General features: G+C 42.4%; 1 protein-coding gene across 1 annotated transcript in view; it reads left to right on the forward strand.

Annotated features, from left to right (window-relative positions):
- Positions 1 to 20,638, forward strand: part of wdr44 (WD repeat domain 44) — a 115,587-nt gene that overhangs the window by 31,182 nt on the left and 63,767 nt on the right. Inside the window, exons 2-3 of the mRNA XM_068047854.1 lie at positions 742 to 772; positions 19,012 to 19,086. Coding sequence (XP_067903955.1) covers positions 742 to 772; positions 19,012 to 19,086 — 106 coding nt within the window. The remainder of the gene's footprint in view (positions 1 to 741; positions 773 to 19,011; positions 19,087 to 20,638) is intronic.

Below are 20,638 nucleotides of genomic sequence, written 5' to 3' on the forward strand. Positions count from 1 at the left end.
CTTCTGGAAATTTAAGTACAGTACATCCACTGGTTCCCCTTTATCCACAGCACATGTTACTTCTTCAAAACTCCACTAAATTGGTTAAACATGATTTCCCTTTCACAAAACCATTTTGACTGTGCCTGATTACCTTGAATTTTTCTAAGTGCCCTGCTGTAAAGTCTTCAATTTTAGCTTCCAACATTTTCCCTATAACAGATGTTTAGGTCTCTGTTTCTGAAGTAGATCATCATCTTGGTGAGCAAGGCTGATAAAACGATCATTTGATCTGCTGTAAGTAATCACTGAAGATCCTGTCAATTACACAGCATGTGACTTGTGTACCTTTTGCTAATTGCAACTGAACTGAAGCAAAATTTGAATCAATGCATTGATGTGAATCCATGCTCAGGTATTCCTGAGATCATTTTATAAGTTCTCATTTGTAAGCTTTCAATAATTCAGCTACTTTGCAGTTTGTGAAATTAACACGGCTATTTGCCAGCCATTCTCATCAAATTCACAGATGGCAGCTCCAATTTCAGTGGGCGTGATTCTGGCGGCAACAACTGATCTGGTTGCAGCTCTTCGCATGCACTTGCCTGTGTAAGGGCAAAAATACTTTACCAAAAGTATTCTTTGTTTTGCAGGTTCAAAGCAATGTAATGGTGCTTGTTGCAGTTACTATTAGCTTGTGGGATTAAAATGCCTCATGATAATTACCCTACCATAATAACATGTCTCTTTTTTTCTTCCTAGGTCACCAACAAAGATCATTATCTCCACTAAGGTAGGTACTGTTGATCTGCAAAATACAGCAATCCTTCTGGTTGGGTGGGAAGATTACAGTTCCAGCACCCTCCCCTACTTCCCTGGGTGGGAAAATAGTAAATCTGTAATCATGATTCAGTTAATGTGCAGTTTTACATTGCTGTCTAATTGAGCTTGTGTTCCAAGTACAGTGTCTGTAACTGAACTAGGGGAAAACTGTGATGACATGTCTACAGCAAATTGTAGTTTAGTCACAGACTTGGTAATGCAGATGATTCTACACACAGAACCTAATCTGGGATTAATAGTACAGTTCCATAGAAGAACTTTCAGATTGGCTTATTTAGTAGGATTCTTGCCTTGCAACAGGAAATTGTGTTTGTGCTTCAGATCAGGAGCTGAGTTCATAACCAAAGCTAACAGTCCAGTGCAGTATTGAGATAGTGCTGCATTGTTGGATGTGCTATCCTTGGGGTGATGCACTATTGTTCTGCCTTCCTGTTCACAATGTTAAAGATCCTATTACGCTGTTCAAACAGGAGGCAATTTTATATCTTTGTTAATCGTTTGTTAGTGCTGCAGAATAGCTGCCACATTTGCAATATAAATCCTGCATTCAAAAAGGTAATTCATTCTCTGAAGCACTTTTAAGACTTCCTTAGTTTTGTCACCGGTAATTTTGAAATTGTTGTTTTGATTGTATTGTATGAACGTGCCTGCTGAGCAAAGACCGTAACAATACAAACAGTATGTTAGTTGCTTTGTCAAGGTGATCAAATCTAGCAGTTCTGTGTGGACAGGAATCTGTTGAGATCTAAATCTTGTCCCTGTGATACAAAGGCCAGTGTCATAGATGACTGGCTCCTAATGTGTTAAACCTGCCATTAAATTACAAGATAAAAGAAAAAGTATGTGAAATTAATTATTTTAGGATGTTGACTTTATTCTAGGATTTTTAATTGGAAAACTCTGATTTCATGAAAATATTTATCGTGAATTATTCCTTTTAAAAATAAAGTAAAATATGTACATCAAAAGGCACACAAGAACTTAACGCTGATGGACGTCACTGCCTACAGTGGAAGAAAACCTTATATTTCTAAATCTGCCCTGCGTGGAGTTACAATCTAGTTGATTGTGTTTGAATCATAGAATGATACAGATTAGAAGCAGGCCGTTGAACCCTTCATGCCTGCACCTGCTCTTTGAAAGAGATATCCAGTTAAGCCCACTCCTCTGCCATTTTCTCATAGCTCTGCAAGACTTTTTCCATTCAAATATTTATCCAATTCTCTTTTAAAAGTTATTATTGAATGCTTTCCAGCACCCTTTCAGGCAGTGCTTTCCCAAGCAGCAACTTGCTGTGTAAAAATCAGCTGTAATGTTTAAATGTTTCAGAAATGCATGAATAGATGCAGCAGCCAGTGCTATAAAATTTCGCAATATGTTCTTTAACTTCTTAGCTGAATGGATTGAGTAAACTGTGGTATTTAGGCATTTTAAATGTATTTTGTCCTGAAAGGAGATTTTTTTTAACTAGAGTTGGTCTTAAATTGCTAAGAGGCTGAGTAATTTCTCTTTCCATCAATGCTGGATTGTGATGTAAGTCTGGAATTAGGGCCTGAACTGGCTTGGAAGTGAAGTGGTGTGTGAATTCGAAGTATTTACCTGCAATACAATAGTGTTTTGTGAAGTGAAGCTGTTTCACACCATTTTTGGTTGTAAGTGCATCCTAATGTGCCGTTGTTTGATGTAGAGCAACTTTGAAAAACCTATTTTTGTCATTATAAGCAGTCATTGAGTTTCCTTTCAAAATGTACTAACATTGAGGAACTATGATTTGCTTGAACCTGTATTTGAACCAACAATGTATCAGTGTTACTGTGTACCACATTTCAAAATAGCTTGTCTTTGGACCATGAAATGTCACCTTTTGACAGAATAATATTGTCTTAAGAATTTTTATTTACACATCACCAAGTAGATGCAGGGTTTTAGTATATGGTGGAATAAACACGTTCTGCTGGATAAATGCATTTATTGAGTACAAATTGCAATTTCATCCTTTTCCAGTAAATGTGATTCCACAAGCATCATATAATTTATAATTGTCATCTTACACCCAGCCAGTGCTATTCAGGTTTTGAATGTCATTTTAAAGGAATTAGAAACATAGAAAATAGGAGCAGGAATAGGCCATTTGGCCCTTCGAGCCTGCTCCACCATTCATTATGATCATGGCTGATCATCAAACTTAGTAGCCTGTTCTGGCTTTCGCCCCACACCCAATTCCACAGGCTCATCACTCTCTGGGTGAAGAAATTTCTCCTCATCTCAGTCCTGAAAGGTTTACCCTGTATCCTTGGACTATGACCCCTGGTTCTGGACTCCCCCACCATTGGGAACATCCTTCCTGCATCTACCCTGTCAAGTCCTGTTAGAATTTTATAGGTTTCTATGAGATCCCCCTCACTCTTCTGAATTCCAGCAAATATAATCCGAACCGACTCAATCTCTCCTCATATGTCAGTCCCGCCATCCCAGGAATCAGTCTGGTAAACCTTTGCTGCACTCCCTCTAGCAAGAACATCCTTCCTCAGATAAGGAGACCAAAACGGCACACAATATTCCAGGTGTGGGCTCACCAAGGCCCTGTGTAATTGCAGCAAGACATCCCTGTTTCTGTATTCGAATCCTCTCGTTATGAAGATCAACATACCATTTGCCTTTTTTACTGCCTGCTTACGAGAACACCTAGGTCTCGCTGCATATTCCCCTCTCTCAGTTTATGGCCATTCAGATAATCTGCCTTCCTGTTTTTGCTACCAAAGTGGATAACCTCACATTTATCCACATTATACTGCATTTGCCCACTCACTCAACTTGTCCAAATCACCCTGAAGCCTCTCTGCATCCTCCTCACAACTCGCCCTCCCACCCAGTTTTGTGTCTTCTGCAAATTTGGAGATATTACATTTAGTTCCCTCATCTAAATCATTTCTATATATTGTGAATAGCTGGGGTCCTAGCACCGATCCCTGCGGTACCCCACTAGTCACTGTCTGCCATTCGGAAAAAGACCCTTTTATCCCTACTCTTTGTTTCCTGTCTGCCAACCAATTTTCTATCCATCGCAATACACTACCCCCAATCCCATGTGCTTTAATTTTACATGCTAATCTCTAATGTGGGACTTTGTCGAAAGCCTTCTGAAAGTCTAAATAAACCACATCCACTGGCTCCCCCATATCAACTCTACTAGTTACATCTTCGAAGAATTCTCATAGATTTGTCAAGCATGATTTCCCTTTCGTAAATCTATGCTGACTCTGCCCGATTCTACCACTGTTCACCAAGTGCTCTGCTATAAAATCTTTGATAATGGACTCTAGAATTTTCCCCACTACTGACGTCAGGCTGACTGGTCTATAATTCCCTGCCTTCTCTCCACCTCCCTTTTTAAATAGTGGGGTTACATTAGCTACCCTCCAATCTGTAGGAACTGTTCCAGAGTCTGTAGAATCTTTGGAAGTTGACCACCAATGCATCCACTATTTCTAGGGCCACTTCCTTAAGTAGTCTGGGATGCATACCATCAGGCCCTGGGGAATTATCGGCCTTCAATCCCATCAATTTCCCCAACACCATTTCTCTACTAATACTGATTTCTTTCAGTTCCTTTCTCTCACTAAACCCTGTGTTCCCCAACATTTCTGGTATGATATTTGTGTCCTCCTTTGTGAAGACAGAACCAAAGTATGCATTTAGTTGGTCAGCCATTTCTTTATTCCCCATATTAAATTCCCCTGCTTCTGACTGTAAGGGACCTACATTTGTCTTCGCCAATCTTTTTCTCTTCACATACCTATAGAAACTTTTACAGTCAGTTTTTATGTTCCCCGCAGTTTGCTCTCGAACTCTATTTTCCCCATCTTAATCAATCCTTTGGTCCTCCTTTGCTGAATTCTAAACTGCTCCCAATCCTCAGGTCTGTTGTTTTTCCTGGCAAATTTATTTGCCTCTTCCTTGGAACTAATGCTATCTATAATTTCCCTTGTAAGCCGTGGTTTGGCTACCTTTCCTGTTTTTACTTTTGCGCCAGACAGGGATAAACAATTGTTGCAGTTCATCCATGCACTCTTTAAATGTTTGCCATTGCCTATCCACCGCCATCCCTTTAAGTAACGTTTCCCAATCCATCATAGCCAACTTGCGCCTCATACCTTCGTAGTTTCCTTTACTAAGATCAGGACCCTAGCTCAGAATCAACTGCGTCACTTTCCATCTTGATGAATAATTCTATCATATTATGGTCGCTCGTCCCCAAGGGGTCTTGCACCACTAGATTGTCAATTATTCCTCTCTCATTACACAATACCCAGTCTAGGATGGCCTATTCTCTAGTTGGTTCCTCAACGTATTGGTCCAGCAAACCATCCCATATACACGCCAAGAATTCCTCTTGTACAGTACTGACTGATTTGATTTGCCCAATCTATATGCAGATTAAAGGCACCCATAATTATAGATGTTCCTATATTGCATGCATCTCTAATTTCCTGTTTAATGCCATTCCCGACATCACCACTACAGTTTGGGGGTCTATGTACAACTCCCACTAACGTTTTTTGCCCCTTAGTGTTTCTCAGCTGTACCCATACAGATTCCATCGTCAGAGCTAATATCTTTACTCACTATTGCGTTAATTTCCTCTTTAACCAGCAATGCAACTCCACCGCCTTTTGCCTTTTGTCTGTCCTTCCTAAATATTGAATATCCATGGATATTCTTTTCCCATCCCTGGTCACCTTGCAGCCATGTCTCCGTAATCCCGACTATATCATACCCATTTATATCTATTTGCGTGATTAATTCATCCAATTTATTGCAAATGTTCAGCGCTTTAAGGCACAAAGCCTTAAGGCTTGTCTTTTTAACATTACTTGTCCCCTTCTCACTATTTTTCATCGTGGCCCTGTTTGATTCTGGCCCTTGATTTCTCTGCCTATCACTTTTCTTATTCCCCTTACTGTCTTTTGTTCTTGTCTTTGATTTCCCCCCCCCCCCCCCCCTCGAGTCCTTGCAAAGGTTCCCATCCCCCTGCCATTTTAGTTTAAATCCTCCCCAACCACTCTAGCAAATACTCCCCCTAGGACATCAGTCCCGGTCCTGCTCCGGTGTAACCCGTCCAGTTTATACTGGTCCCACCTCCCCCAGAGCCGGTCCCAATGCCCCAGGAATCTAAAACCCTCCCCCTCACACCATCTCTTCAGCCACTATCAGTCACCGTAAACTGGTGCATTTGCCATGGCAACGCCTCTACCGTTCAGAGTCTACTTGCCAACCAATGAGCACTCTCTTCTCGTGCAGTATAAGTTGTTGTTTTCCCTTACATTGGTTATTCTTGCGATTGTCCTGATGAGTGCAAGACGAAAAACTTTGACAACATGTCTCTATTTTCAGCAATACTCTTGATTATTTTAGGGCAATGGTAGTATAGTGTTTAGGTTACTGGACTGGTAATTCATATAAGTCTGGACATGATTTCTAATCCTATCATAGCAGCTAGGGAATTTAAATTCGGTAAATTAAAGCAAATCTGGAATGAAAAGCTACCCGTGGGATCCAGGGCAATTTGGCAAATTGGATCCAAAATTGGCTTAGTGGTTGGCAGTGGGTAATGGTCGAGGATTGTTTTTGCGAGTGAAAGCCTGTGACCATTGGAGTACCGCAGGGATTGGTGCTGGGACCCTTGCTGTTTGTAGTGTACATTAATGATTTAGACATGAACATAGGAGGTATGATCAGTAAGTTTGCAGATGGCATAAAAATTGGTGGTGTCGTAAATAGTGAGGAGGAAAGCCTTAAATTACAGGATGATATAGATGGGTTGGTAAGATGGGCGGATCAGTGCCAAATGGAATTTAATCCTGAAAAGTGTGAGGTGATGCATTTTGGGAGTACTAACAAGGCAAGGGAATATACAATGTATGAACTACAGAGGGTCAGAGGGACCTTGGTGTACTTGACATAGATCACTGAAGGCAGCAGCACAGGAAGATAAGGTGGTTAGGAAGGCATATGGGATACCTGCCTTTATTAACTGAGGCATAGAATATAAGAGCAGGGAGGTTATGATGGAGCTATATGCAATGCTAGTTAGGCCACAGCTGGAGTACTGTGTTCAGTTGTAGGAAGGATGTGATTGCCCTGGAGAGGGTGCAGAGGAAATTCACCAGGATGTTGCCTGGGCTGGAGCATTTCAGCTATGAAGAGAGACTGGAAGGGCTAGGGTTGTTTTCCTTGGAGCAGAGAAGGCTGAGGGGGGACATGATTGAGGTATACAAAATTATGACGGGCATTGATGGGATAGATAGGAAGAAACTTTTTCTCTTAGTGGAGGGCTCAATAACCAGGGGGCATAGATTTAAGGTAAGGGGCATGAGGTTTAGAGGGGATTTGAGGAAAAATGTTTTCAGTCAGAGGGTGGTTGGAATGTGGAATGCACTGCCTGAAGAAGTGGTAGAGGCAGGAACCCTCACAACATTTAAGAAGTATTTAGATAAGCACTTGAAATGCCATAGCTATGGGCCAAGGGCTGGAAAATGGGATTAGAATAGTTAGGTGATTGATGGCTGGCACAGACACGATGGGCCGAAGGGCCTGTTTCTGTGCTGTATAATGATGACTCTATGACTCTAGTATTAGTAATAGTGACCATAAAACTACTGGATGGTTGTAAAAAACTATTTGGCTCATAAATGTTCTCTTGGGAAGAAAATCATCTGTCCTTACCTGGTCTGGCCTACATGTGACTCCAGTCCCAATTAATATGGTTGACTCTTAATTGTCCTCTAAAATGGCCAAGCAAACCACTGAGTTATATTCAAGAAGATGGCTCATCATCACCACCTCGAGGGCAATTAGGGATGAGCAATAACTGCTGCCCTTGTCAGCAACACCCCCATCCTATGAATAAAATTTTTAAACATTTACTGCTGCCCCTTGGTTTAAATTTCTTTGTATTTTATTCCCCCTCTCAGTCAGTGGCCCCTCCTATTCCCCCCCCCCCATGGTCACATTGCCCCTAATAACGTAGATATTCCGAGCTTTGCACACAGCTCTGTTTCATCTGTAAATGGTGCAGCACCTTCAGATGTACAGTTAAACATGCTTGTCCAAAAATTGCTGTCCATGTTACATCACTCCATTGTTAGATTTGGGAAAACAGCATCTGTCTGCCTCCCCATTGGAATGCATTGAAAGCATTGTGATGCTGTATTTGTGTGGTGGATATGAACTAAACTTGCCACAAAGTGAAGTCTTGCCATTTCAAGTGGAAGTAACAATGTAGGTGTTAATTACTGCCCATCAATCTCTCTGGCACTAAAAATTAACTATTACAAGTATGGAGTCTAATTCCTTCAAATGAGCAAATTTTTTTGAAAAATCTTTTAAAAAATTTTCTCAATCCAATCTTTCCTCCTGATTTTGTTTTCTGTACCTGATTTGATATTGAATTAACCAACTCTGCTTCACACTTGTGTGCCTTGCACTGTATAATTCACAATCATTCAATTTGATTGGTTAAGGCACACACAGTTTGTTGCCCAGTTTCCCTCACTGTGCCATTATCAGCTCGTGCCTTCAACTTGCCATGCAAAAAATTTAAAAACCTAAATGTGCGAGGGAAATTTTAACTAATGGCAAATGCCCTGCTCCAGCAAAATCTAGGCCTATTGTTTCTGATCAATCCAACTTTGTAAATTTATTTTGCCCTGTATTTTCTGAAAACCACTGAATTGGAATGCTTCTGTTCCTGTTCCCACAGTGTTACCTCTGAAGGACCCTAAGGATCTAACCTTGGCCAACTCCTAATTGTCATTTACATGCTGCCCCTTGACTATGTCATCTGAAAACACATTAGGTTCCACGTGTGTACTGATGACGCACCCCTCTACTGCATTACCACCTCTCTCAGCCCCTCCACTGTTTCTAAATTGTCAGATTGCTTGGACCAACATTCAGCACTAGAAGAGTAAAAATTTCCTCCAACTAAATATTTTGATCCCAAGTAGAGCATCTGACCACATATCTGCGCATCTCTAAGACTGCCTGCTTCCATCTCTAACAACACCCGACTCTGCCCCTGCTTCAGTTCATCTGCTGAAACCCACATCCATGTCTTTTTTGCCTCCAGACTTGACTATTTCAATGTACCCCTGGCTGACCTCCCATCTTCTACCCTCTGTAAACTTGAGCTCATCTAAAACTCTGCTGCCCATATCCTAACTCGCACCAAGTCCCTTTCACCCATCATCCCTGTGGTTTTTTTTTTATTCATTCATGGGATGTGGGCGTCATTGGCTATGCCAGCATTTATTGCCCATCCCTAATTGCCCTTGAGAAGGTGGTGGTGAGCTGCCTTCTTGAACCGCTGCAGTCCATGTGAGGTAGGTACACAAACAGTGCTGTTAGGAAGGGAGTTCCAGGCATTTGACCCAGCAACAGTGAAGGAACGGTGATATAGTTCCAAGTCAGGATGGTGTGAGATTTGGAGGGGAACTTGCAGGTGGTGATGTTCCCATGCATCTGCTGCTCTTGTCCTTCGAGGTGGTAGAGGTCGTGGGTTTGGAAGGTGCTGTCGAAGGAGCCTTGGTGTGTTGCTGACCTACATTGGATCCCAGTTATGTGATGCTTTGATTTTAAAATTCTCATCCTTGCTTTCAAATCCCTCCATGCCTTCACCCCTTTTTATCTCTCCTCCAGCTCTACAACTATCCGAGATACCTGCACTTTTCCAAATCTGGCCTCTCGCGCATCCCTGATTTTGGGTTGCTCCACCAATGATGCCCATGCCTTCAGCTGCCAATACCCTGAGCTCTGGAGTTCCCTCCCTAAGTCTCTGTCTTTTTACCTCTTTTCTGCTTTAAGCCACTCATTAAAAACTGCCTGTTTGACCAAGATTTTTGACCTGAGCTTTAATATCTCCTTCTGTGACTGTCACATTATGTTAAACACTTGTGAAGTGCCTTGGGATATTTTACTATGTGAAAGAAGCTATGGTGTTATCGTGTATTTGAACTAGTGTTTGGTGCTTTGCAAGGTATCAAGCCCTGTGGATCAATGGCGGGTAAATTCAGTTGAGATACAGATCGGCCATGATCGAATTGAATGGAAAGGGCTGAATGGCATGCTCCTGTTCCTATGTACTGGACATTCTATTCCACAACAGTAGTGCTCTTTACTGTAGAGCGCAAAGTTCACCTGAAAGCTATGTATATATTTTTTCTACCTCCCCCGTGGTTGTATTAGTCATTTCATCTCTTGATTTCAGGTGATTATTTATAAATTCCTCAGGTTTTGTTCCAATGGTTTTATGTCTTTTGATTTTGTCTTTGATGAAAGTATTGGTTATCCATTATATTCTCTAAATAATGCAGAGAACTACAAAATGATTTTACTTCTGCTCCCCAATTTGATATAGAAATTCTACACTATTAAGAGTATTACATCCTATGAACATACGAATTAGGAGCAGGAATAGGCCACTTGGCCCCTCGAGCCTGCTGTGCCATTCAACAAGATCATGGCTGATCTGATTGTAACCTCAACTCCACATTCCTGCCTACCCCCCAAAAACCTTTCACCCCTTGTTTATCAAGAATCTATCTATCTCTGCCTTAAAAAATATTCAAAGACTCTGCTTCCACCGCCTTTTGAGGAAGAGAGTTCCAAAGACTTACGACCCTCTGTGAGAAAAAAAGTTCTTCTCATCTCTGTCTTAAATGAATGACCCCTTATTTTTAAACAGTGACCCTAGTTCTAGATTCTCCTACAAGAGGAAACATCCTTTCCACATCCACCCTGCCAAGGCCCCTCAGGATCTTGTATGTTTCAATCAAGTCGCCTCTTACTCTTCTAAATTCCAGTGAATACAAGCCTAGCCTTTCCAATCTTTCCTCATAAGACAGCCCAGGTTTTCATCTAGTTGTTACGAAAGTGCCCCTGTGTTTTGTTAAATATATTTTTCAAGGATTCATTTTAGAAAGATTGAAGAAATGTTAAACTTTGGAGTTTTCAAAGGGGGTCAGGTAAAGTCCACTTGACTTTGAAAAGCAGTCCCTGGAAATGTTTTTTAAAAGGGGCACTGAGAGGTCTTGAGGAAAACAAGCCTTTCTGGGAAACTACCAGACTTCCAGCAATAAAGGAGCAGATATGTCGGCAAATCTCAGAGAGGTGTTTAAAAAAAAAGGTAATAATAGGGGATTTCAACTTCCCCAGTGTTAACTGGGATAGTCTTGGTGCAAAAGGCTTAAAGGGGGTGGAATTCTTAAAATGCATCCAGGAGAGCTTTTTGAGCCAACACGTAGAAAGTCCTACAAGATAAAGGGCGGCGCAGTGGTTAGCACCGCAGCCTCACAGCTCCAGGGACCCGGGTTCGATTCCGGGTACTGCCTGTGTGGAGTTTGCAAGTTCTCCCTGTGTCTGCGTGGGTTTTCTCCGGGTGCTCCGGTTTCCTCCCACAAGCCAAAAGCCTTGCAGGTTGATAGGTAAATTGGCCATTATAAATTGTCACTAGTATAAGTAGGTGGTAGGGAATGTAGGGACAGGTGGGGATGTTTGGTAGGAATATGGGATTAGTGTAGGATTAGTATAAATGGGTGGTTGATGTTCGGCACAGACTCGGTGGGCCGAAGGGCCTGTTTCAGTGCTGTATCTCTAATCTAATCTAATCTAAAAGGGTGGTACTGGACCTAATCTTAGGGAATGAAGCCGAACAAGTGGTAGAAGTGTCAGTGGGGGAGCATTTCGGGGATAGTGACCATAACTCTGTGTAAGATTTAAGGTAGTTATGTTCTGGAAAAGGACAAAGATGGACCGGAAATAAAGGTACGGAATTGGTGGAAGACGGATTTCAATATGATAAAACAGGATCTGGCCAAAGTGGACAGGGAGCAGCTACTTTAGAAAAGTCTACATCAGACCAGTGGGAGTCATTCAAAAAGGAAATAGTGAGAGTTTAGGGCCAATGCCTTCCCGTAAAGGGGAAGGGTAGGACCAATAAGTCCAGGGAACTCTGAATGCCAAGGATTGGATGAGGATAAAAAAGGAGGCTTATGGCAGATTCAGAGGGCTGAAAACAGCAGAGGCCCTAGAGGAGTATAGAAGTGTAGAGGGGTACGTTTTTTAAAAAAAAAAGAAATTAGGAGAGCGAAGAGGGAGCATGAAAAAACACTGGCAGGCAAGATCAAGGAAAATCCCAAGGCGTTTTAGAAGTATATTAAGGGCAAGAGGATAACCAGGGAAAGAGTAGGGCGCATTAAGCACCAAAGTGGCAATCTGTGTGTCGAGCCGGAGGAATTAGGTGAGGTTTTCATCTTTGTTCACTATGGAGAAGGACGATGTAGGTGTAGAGATCAGGGAGGGGGATTGTGATATACTTGAACAAATTAGCATTGAAAGGGAGGAGGTATTAGCGGTTTTAGCGGGCTTAAAAGTGGATAAATCCCCAGGCCCAGATGAGATGTATCCCAGGCTGTTATATGAGGCAAGGGAGGAGATTGCAGGGACTTTGACACAAATTTTCAAATCCTCTCTGACCACAGGAGAAGTGTCGGAGGACAGCGAATGTGGTACCATTATTCAAGAAGGGTAGTAGGGATAAACCAGGTAATTACAGGCTGGTGAGCCAAACATCAGTGGTTGGGAAACTACTGGAAAGAGTTCTGAGGGACAGGATTAAGCTCCACTTGGAGAGGTCGGAATTAATCAAGGATAGTCAGCATGGCTTTGTCAGTGGAAGATCATGTCTAACAAATTTGATTGAATTTTTCGAGGAGGGGACTAGGTGTGTAGATGAGGGTAAAGCAGCTGATGTAGTGTACATGGACTTCAGTAAGGCGTTTGATAAGGTTCAGCATGGGAGATTGTTCAAGATGGTAAGAGCCCATGGGATCCAGGGCAATTTGGCAAATTGGATCCAAAATTGGCTCAGTGGCAGGAGGCAGAGGGTGACGGTCAAGGGTTGTTTTTGCGATTGGAAGCCTGTGACCAGTGGTGTACCGCAAGGATTGGTGCTGGGGTCCTTGCTGTTTGTAGTGTACATTCATGATTTAGACATGAATATAGGAGGTATGATCAGTAAGTTCGTAGCTGACACGAAAATTAGTGGTGTCATAAATAGGAGGAAAGCCTTCGATTACAGGACGTTATAGATGGGTTGGTAAGATGGGCAGAGCAGTGGCAAATGGAATTTAATCCTGAGAAGTGTGAGGTGATGCATTTTGGGAGGACTAACAAGGCAAGGAAATATAAAATGGATGGTCGGACCCTAGGAAGTACGGAGGGACCTTTGTGTACTTGTCCATCGATCACTGAAGGCAGCAGCCCAGATAGATAAGATGGTTAGGAAGGCATCTGGGATACTTGCCTTTATTAGCCGAGCAGGGAGGTCATGATGGAGCTGTATAAAACGCTAGTTAGGCCACATCTGGAGTACTGTGTACAGTTCTGGTTGCCACACTATAGGAAGGATGTGATTGCAGTGAAGAGGGTGGAGAGGAGATTCACCAGGATGTTGCCTGGGTTGGAACATTTCAGCTATGAAGAGAGACTGGATAGGTTAGGGTTGTTTTCCTTGTAGCAGAGAAGGCTGAGGGGGGACATGATTGAGGTATACAAAATTATGAGGGGCATGGATAGGGTAGATAGGAAGTGGAGGGGTCAATAATCAGGGAGCTCAGATTTAAGGTAAGGAGCAGAAGGCTTAGAAGGGATTTGAGGAAAGATTTTTTCACCCAGAGGGTGGTTGGAATCTGAAACACACTGCCTAAAGGGGTGGTAGAGGCAGGAACCCTCACAGTATTTAGATGAGCAGTTGAAATGCCATGGCATACAGGGCAAGGGCCAAGTGCTGGAAAGTGGGATTAGAATAGATAGGCTTGATGGCCGGCGTGGACACGATGGGTGGAAAGGCCTGTTTCTGTGCTGTATATCTATATGACTAACAACAAGCTTTTCTGGGAAACCACCTGATTTCCAGCTCAATAAACATTAGAGAACCTTGGACACTGAGAGAAGTTATTTACAAAGAAGTGACCAGTCAAGATTGATGGAGGTCAAATAGTTGAACTCCTGTTGTCAGTTTCGCTTTTGAATTGTTTTGAGTTAAGGTTGAACTGTATAAAAAGGGAGACAACTTCCGAGGAGGGGAGAGAAGACCACAACCCAGCTCTTGTCTAAAAGACTCTGAGAAGTCCCCTGTGTCAACTCATCTCGTCTCCGTCTTTGAAGAAAAGCCTGCTCAATTATTTCTCAACTCCGCCTGAAAAGAACTATTCTTTTTTTTAAAAATCCCAGTGACCCGTCTACATGTACTCGGAGGCCAGACTGTATGCTAGTTTTGGAACACAACGTATCTGATCTGCTGTTTCTTCCAGAATGAGCACATATTCAACCCAAGTGGTTTTTTTTTGTCTGTAATAGAGTTCTTAGAAACAAAAATCCCTTTATTTTTCTAGTTAACTGGTGCACGATTGCGAGGGGCTAAGGTAAAAAGGGAACTTTAATATTTCAATCTGAGTGTTTATGCATTACTGGTTAAGACTTGTTTTATAATAAATTGATAATTTTGTTATGTATTAAAGAAACCTGGTTTGGTGTATTTTATTCTAGGATAAACATAGAGTCTGTGGGCTGAATTTTACCAGCCCCACGACGCCATGGGTCGTGGCGGGGAGGTCCTTAAAATGCTAACGGGAGCTGCCTGCCATGACCTACGACGCCCAGAAGGCCCCTCCGGATATTAGCAGCAGCATCGAGGCCTCTGTGGCAGCTTGGCCTTCATTAAAATGTTAAAATAAGGATAATTAAAATGCAGATGAACTTAACTGCTGACGGCGGCTGTCCCAAGCCGATTTTACAGCCAACCGGCCACAACTTACATGCCTTCGGAACTCCATTGAAGTTCTGAGGGGAGGGGGGAGGAATTAAATTATCAGGGCAGTGAGGGGTGGGGGGGGGGGTTGGTGGTGGTATTGGAGGAAGGGGTTGAGAGTCAAAGATACTGAAGTCCAGGGGGTGAAAGTTCATAATTTATACCAATTGTTTTTTTGGGGAGATGGGTTATTTTATTAATTGAAAACTGAGTGGGGGGGTTGGAAAGGGGATGGGAAGTTTTTCTGACCTTTTATTTGTAATTTCTGGCAGCTGGCACCTTTAAAAATTTGATCGTACCCGAAGGGCTTGAAGCCCTTTAAAAATGGCACCTGCATGGTGACGCCGGTCGCCGTTGCAAGGGACACAGCGGACGCCCCCTCTATGTCATCAGGGGCGGCCACTTTGCCCCCTCCATTTAAATGAGTCCCCGCGCGTAATATCTCCAGGGCTCTGCGGCAACACTTTCGTGCCGGAAGGCTGCCAATTACACAGCGCGCCGCTGTGGAGATCGGAGTGTTGATAAAATTCAGCCCTATGACTGTATTGGTAAGTGGCAAAAAAATTTATATATAGAGTCATACAGCATAGCAACAGGCCCTTCGGTCTTCGACCGTAATGCCTATCTATTCTAATCCCACCTGCCTGCATTAATTCCATATCCCTCTATGCCTTTCTCATTCAAGTACCTGTCCAGATGCCTCTAAAATGTTGCAACTGTTCCTGCCTCCACCACCTCCTCTGGCAGTTCATTACCCCACTATTCTTTGTGTGCAAAATTTACCCCTTTGATCCCCTTTAAACCTCATCCCGCTCACCTTAAATCTATGCCCTCTAGTTTTAGTCACCCCTACCATGGGAAACAGACTCTGGCTATCTACCCCATCTATGCCTCTCATAATTTTGTATACCTCTATCATGTCCCCTCTCAGCCTCCTTCGCTCCAGGGAAAACAGACCCAGCCTATCCAATCTCTCTTTATAACTCAAGCCTTCCAAACCAGGCAACATCCTTGTGAATCTTTTCTGCACCCGCTCTAGTTTAATCACATCTTTCGTGCAGTGCGGCGACCAGAACTGCGCACACTACACCAAATGCGGCCTAACCAACGTTCTGTACAACTGTAACATGACGTCCCAACTCTTGTACTCAATGCCTCGGCCGATGAAGGCAAGCATGCCATACGCCTTGTTCGCCACCCTGTCTACCTGTGTTGCCACTTTCAGGGAACAATGTACTTGCACCCCAAGGTCTCTCTGCTCAAGAACACTCCCCAGGGCCCTGCCATTCACTGTATATGTCCTGCCCTGGTTTAACTTCCCAAAATGCATCACTTCGCACTGGTCTGCGTTTAAATTCCATTTGCCAATAACTTGCCCACTTTCCCAGTTTATCTATTTCCTGTTGAAACCTTAGACAACCTTCTTCACTGTCCACTATACCACTAATTTTGGTGTCATCTGCAAACTTACTAATCATGTCCCCAACATTCACATCCAGGTCATTAATATATATGACAAACAACAGATGGCCCAGCACTGATCCCTGCGGCACACCACTGGTCACCGGCCTCCAATCTGAAAAACAACCCTCCACTACCACCCTCTGCCTCCTATCACCAAGTCAATTTTGTATCCAATTTGCTAGCTCACCCTGGATCCCATGTGTTCGAACCTTCTGGACCAGCCTACCATGCGGGACCTTGTTAAAGGCCTTGTGGACAACGTCCATCGCTCTGCCCTTGTCAATCCTCTTGGTCACCTCCTCAGTCAAATTCATGAGACATGATTTCCCGTGCACAAAGCCATGCTGACTATCCCTAATCGGACTAGGCCTTTCCAAATGCATATAAATCCTGTCTCTCAGAATCCCTTCCAATAACTTTCCCACCACTGATGGTGGTAAGGCTCACCAGCCTGTAGTTCCCTAGCTTATCCCTGCTGCCCTTCTTAAATAAAGGCACAACATTAGCTATCCTCCAGTCTTCCGGTACCTCACCCGTGGCTAACGATGATACAAAAATCTCTGCCAGGGCCCCAGCAATTTCCTCCCTTGCTTCCCATAGCATCCGAGGATACACCTGGTCAGGCCTGGGGATTTATCCACCTTAATCCACCTCAAAGCCTCCAACACCTCCTCCTTTGTAATGTTGATATGCTCCAGGATAGCGCTGTTCCCTCCCTTGAACTCACTAGCTTCCATGACCTTCTCCATGGTAAATACAGAGGAGAAGTATTCATTTAAGACCTCTCCCATTTCCCTTGGCTCCACACATAGATTACAACACTGATCCTTAAGGGGACCTACTCTCTCCTTAGCTACCCTTTTACTCTTAATATACTTATAGAATCCTTTAGGATTCTCCTTTATCTTATCTGCCAGAGAAATCTCATGGCCCTTTTCGCCCTCCTAATTTCCTTAAGTGTACTCCTACATCCCCTATACTCCTCAAGGGACTCTCTTGATCCCAGCTGCCTATACCTGACATATTCCTCCTTTGTCCTGGCCAGACCCTCAATATCCCTCGTCAACCAAGGTTCCCTAAACTTGCCAGCCTTGCCCTTCCATCTAACAGGAACATGCCGACCCTGAATTCTTCCTATCTTACTTTTAAAAGCCTCCCACTTGCCAGACATCTCTTTACCTGTAAACAGCCTCTCCCATTATAGGTTATGACCCGTGGAGAAGTGGAACTTGAATAAACAGTGCCCTCCTCCCCCCTCGTTCGTAACACTAGTGAACCTTCTCTGAACTGCTTCCAACACATCTGTATCCTTCTTTAAATGAGACCAATACTGTACACTGCACTCCAGAAGTGGTCTCCCTCTATAACTGAAGCATAACCTTCCTACTTTTGTATTCAATTCTCCCCGCATTAAATGATAAAATTCTATTAGCTTTCCTAATTATTTGCTGTATCTACATACTAATCTTTTGCGATTCATGCACTAGGACACCCAGATCCCTCTGCATCGCCGAGCTCTGTAATCTCTCACCATTTAGAGAATATGCTTTTTTATTCTTTCTGCCAAAATGGGCAATTTCACATTTTCCCTCATTATACTCGATTTGCCACATCTTTGCCCACTCACTTAACCTATCTATATCCCTTTGTAGCCTCCTTAATTCCTCTTCACAACCTAGTTTCCTACCTATCTTTGTGTCATCAGCAAATTTCGCAACCATACCTTCGGTCCCTTCATCCAATTCATTTATATAAATTGTAAAAAGTTGAGGCCCCAGCACTGATCTCTGTGGCACACTACCTGTTACATCTTGCCAACCAGAAAATGACCCATTTATGCCTACTCTCTGTTTCCTGTTTGGCTAGCCAATCTTCTATCCATGCCAATATGTTACTCTCTACACCATGAGCTTTTATTTTCTCAATAACCTTTGATGTGGCACCTTATCAAATGCCTTCTGGAAATATAAGTACAGTACATCCACCGGTTCCCTTTTATCGACAGCACATGTTACTTATTCAAAGAGCTCCAATAAATTGGTTAAATATGATTTCCCTTTCACAAAACCATTTTGACTTTGCCTGATTACCTTGAATTTTTCTAAGTGTCCTGCTATAAAGTCTTCAGTAATAGCTTCTAACATTTTCCCTATGACCTGCCTGTAATTTCCTGCTTTCTGTCTTCCCTTTTTGAATAAAGGAGTTACATTTGCTATTTTCCAATCTAATTAAACTTCTCTGAATCTAGGGAATTTTGGAAAATTAAAACCAACGCATCAACTATCTCGCTAGCCACTTTTTAAGATCCTAGGATGAAGTCCATCAGGACCCAAGAACTTGTCAGCCCACAGCTCCAACAATTTGCTCAGTACCACTTCACTGGTGATTGTAATTTTCTTGAGTTCCTCCCCCCCTTCTGTTGTCTGATTTACAGCTGTTTCTGGGAAGTTAGTTGTATCCTCTATGGTGAAGACCAATGCAAAATACCTGTTCAAGTCATATTTTCCATTATTATCCTGCACTTTAATTTTGTAATGTATATTTTTAAAGACAATATGGTGACAGCTTAGGTATTGCAAAATTTCTGGCCTGTTACTTTAGTGCAATAAAGGACTTTCTCAATAAGGAGTGATTTTTATTTCAGGTTAAATACAGACTCTCTGAATGAAACATTGAATACTCAATTCTATTTTTGCAATTGAAGACTTGAAATTTCAAAACACAATGTGTCATTGTATTGAAGGCTGAACAGGAATATTGGTATCTAATGTAGTTCATTTTATAGATAAATCTTTGTGGAAACAGCCTGGTACAATAGTAGATTCACAGTTGTTTTTGTTCTTTATTCCTAACAGGATAAAATAGACAATGGAGCACAGAAACTTGATCAAGATTTTCCATTTGATCGTGGTCATGAAGCTCAAGATGAGGTCTGTTATTTCACCTGTAACCCATTTATAATATTTTTCCTGATGTTTCAAGGCCAACCCATCTGGTCTTTAAACTTTTATGACAAGATGTCGATTAATATTTTTGCCATCTGTGGTAACCATTTGAGATGCAGGATTCAGCAAAAATGGCTATTGAGAATGAGATGATAAAGTCATTGAAAATGGAATTGGGTAAATATTTGAAAAACAAGAATATAAAAGAATATGGAGAGACACAGCAGGGAAATGGGATTCAAGTAGCTAGTTCCAGTTGAAGAGCTGGCAGTCAATGTACAGTTGAGCTGAATTGTTGTGGTACTGATTTCCAAGTTTTGTTACTGATCTGTGCACAGTTAACCTTTTGGTCAATTAGGCAAGGGAAGCGCTTCAATTGACCTTGGTGGCCCGTGGGCTGCAAAGGGAAAATACTAGTCAGAGTTGCTGCTGATGATTGTTGCTTGAAAGTGCAGGCACATAATCATTGAATGAAGACAGAATTAGGCTGGGATATGATGCCCATAATGATCAAATAGAATACAGGCACTTGAGCATAGATTTTTGAATTAGACACACACAAATAGGAAAATTTGATCAATTTCATGGAGATGTTTTTAAATCAATTTCCTGGCACACAGGACATCAATTCTACATCACAACCACATGAAATGGATGTCTTGGGTAGCTACCTACTATAAGTATAGAACAGCCATGGAAAGGATACTGTAATATTTAAGATTTTTTCTTGTAGGAACTTAAATTTTAATAAGCTTTTCTATCGAGTCTGATTTTTTTTTTTTGCCCCAGCATCATTTCCCAGTCTGAATCACCCTATTGGAAGTATTTGGAAAAGGAGGACAAGTAAGAGATGCCAGAGAAGTCAGGGTGCATGAGAGGTTCTTTATGCCCACCTGCATCAGTACACTGAGAGGAGCATATCTCTCATTGACCAATGATTAGTGCGTACCAAGGTTTCTATTCCCAAAGGCACCTGAGACTGCAGATCCAGTTTGACCACCTATGTAAGTTCTTGATTTAAAAATAATTTTGGAGGCATCCTTGAAAGCACTAAAGCACTCCAATCACACTGTCAGTGGTGCTGCATGAAAGAAGACTTGCCAGGATGTTCAAAAGCCAGCACACTGTGGCCACACCTACCAAGATGCCATCTGCCATGTTGCCACAGCAATCTAGCAACAACCGTAGGGATTTGGCTTCACAGAGTCCAGTGCTATCAGAGAAGCAGATACAGAACTGTGCCATCTGCAAAGACATCTACAACTCCCACACTCAACAACATGAACAACTTGTGTCCCTCCATGGCACCATCCCCATTGGTTAGCAATGCAACCATGTTTTCGAGCACAGCTAATCTTGGTTGCATTGCTAACCAATGGCGATGGTGTCAGAGAAGCAGAGAATTACCATGCTTGTAATTACCTTCACCTTGCAATCATCAAGCATTGTCAAGTGCTAGTTTACTCTCAGTTAATTGCAAACTCGAACACGTACCTTGAGTTTTCCTTCTATTTATTTTCACCTGCCATTACAGTCC

This window comes from Heterodontus francisci, chromosome 15, assembly GCF_036365525.1.
Source record: "Heterodontus francisci isolate sHetFra1 chromosome 15, sHetFra1.hap1, whole genome shotgun sequence".
NCBI classification, from domain to species: domain Eukaryota; kingdom Metazoa; phylum Chordata; class Chondrichthyes; order Heterodontiformes; family Heterodontidae; genus Heterodontus; species Heterodontus francisci.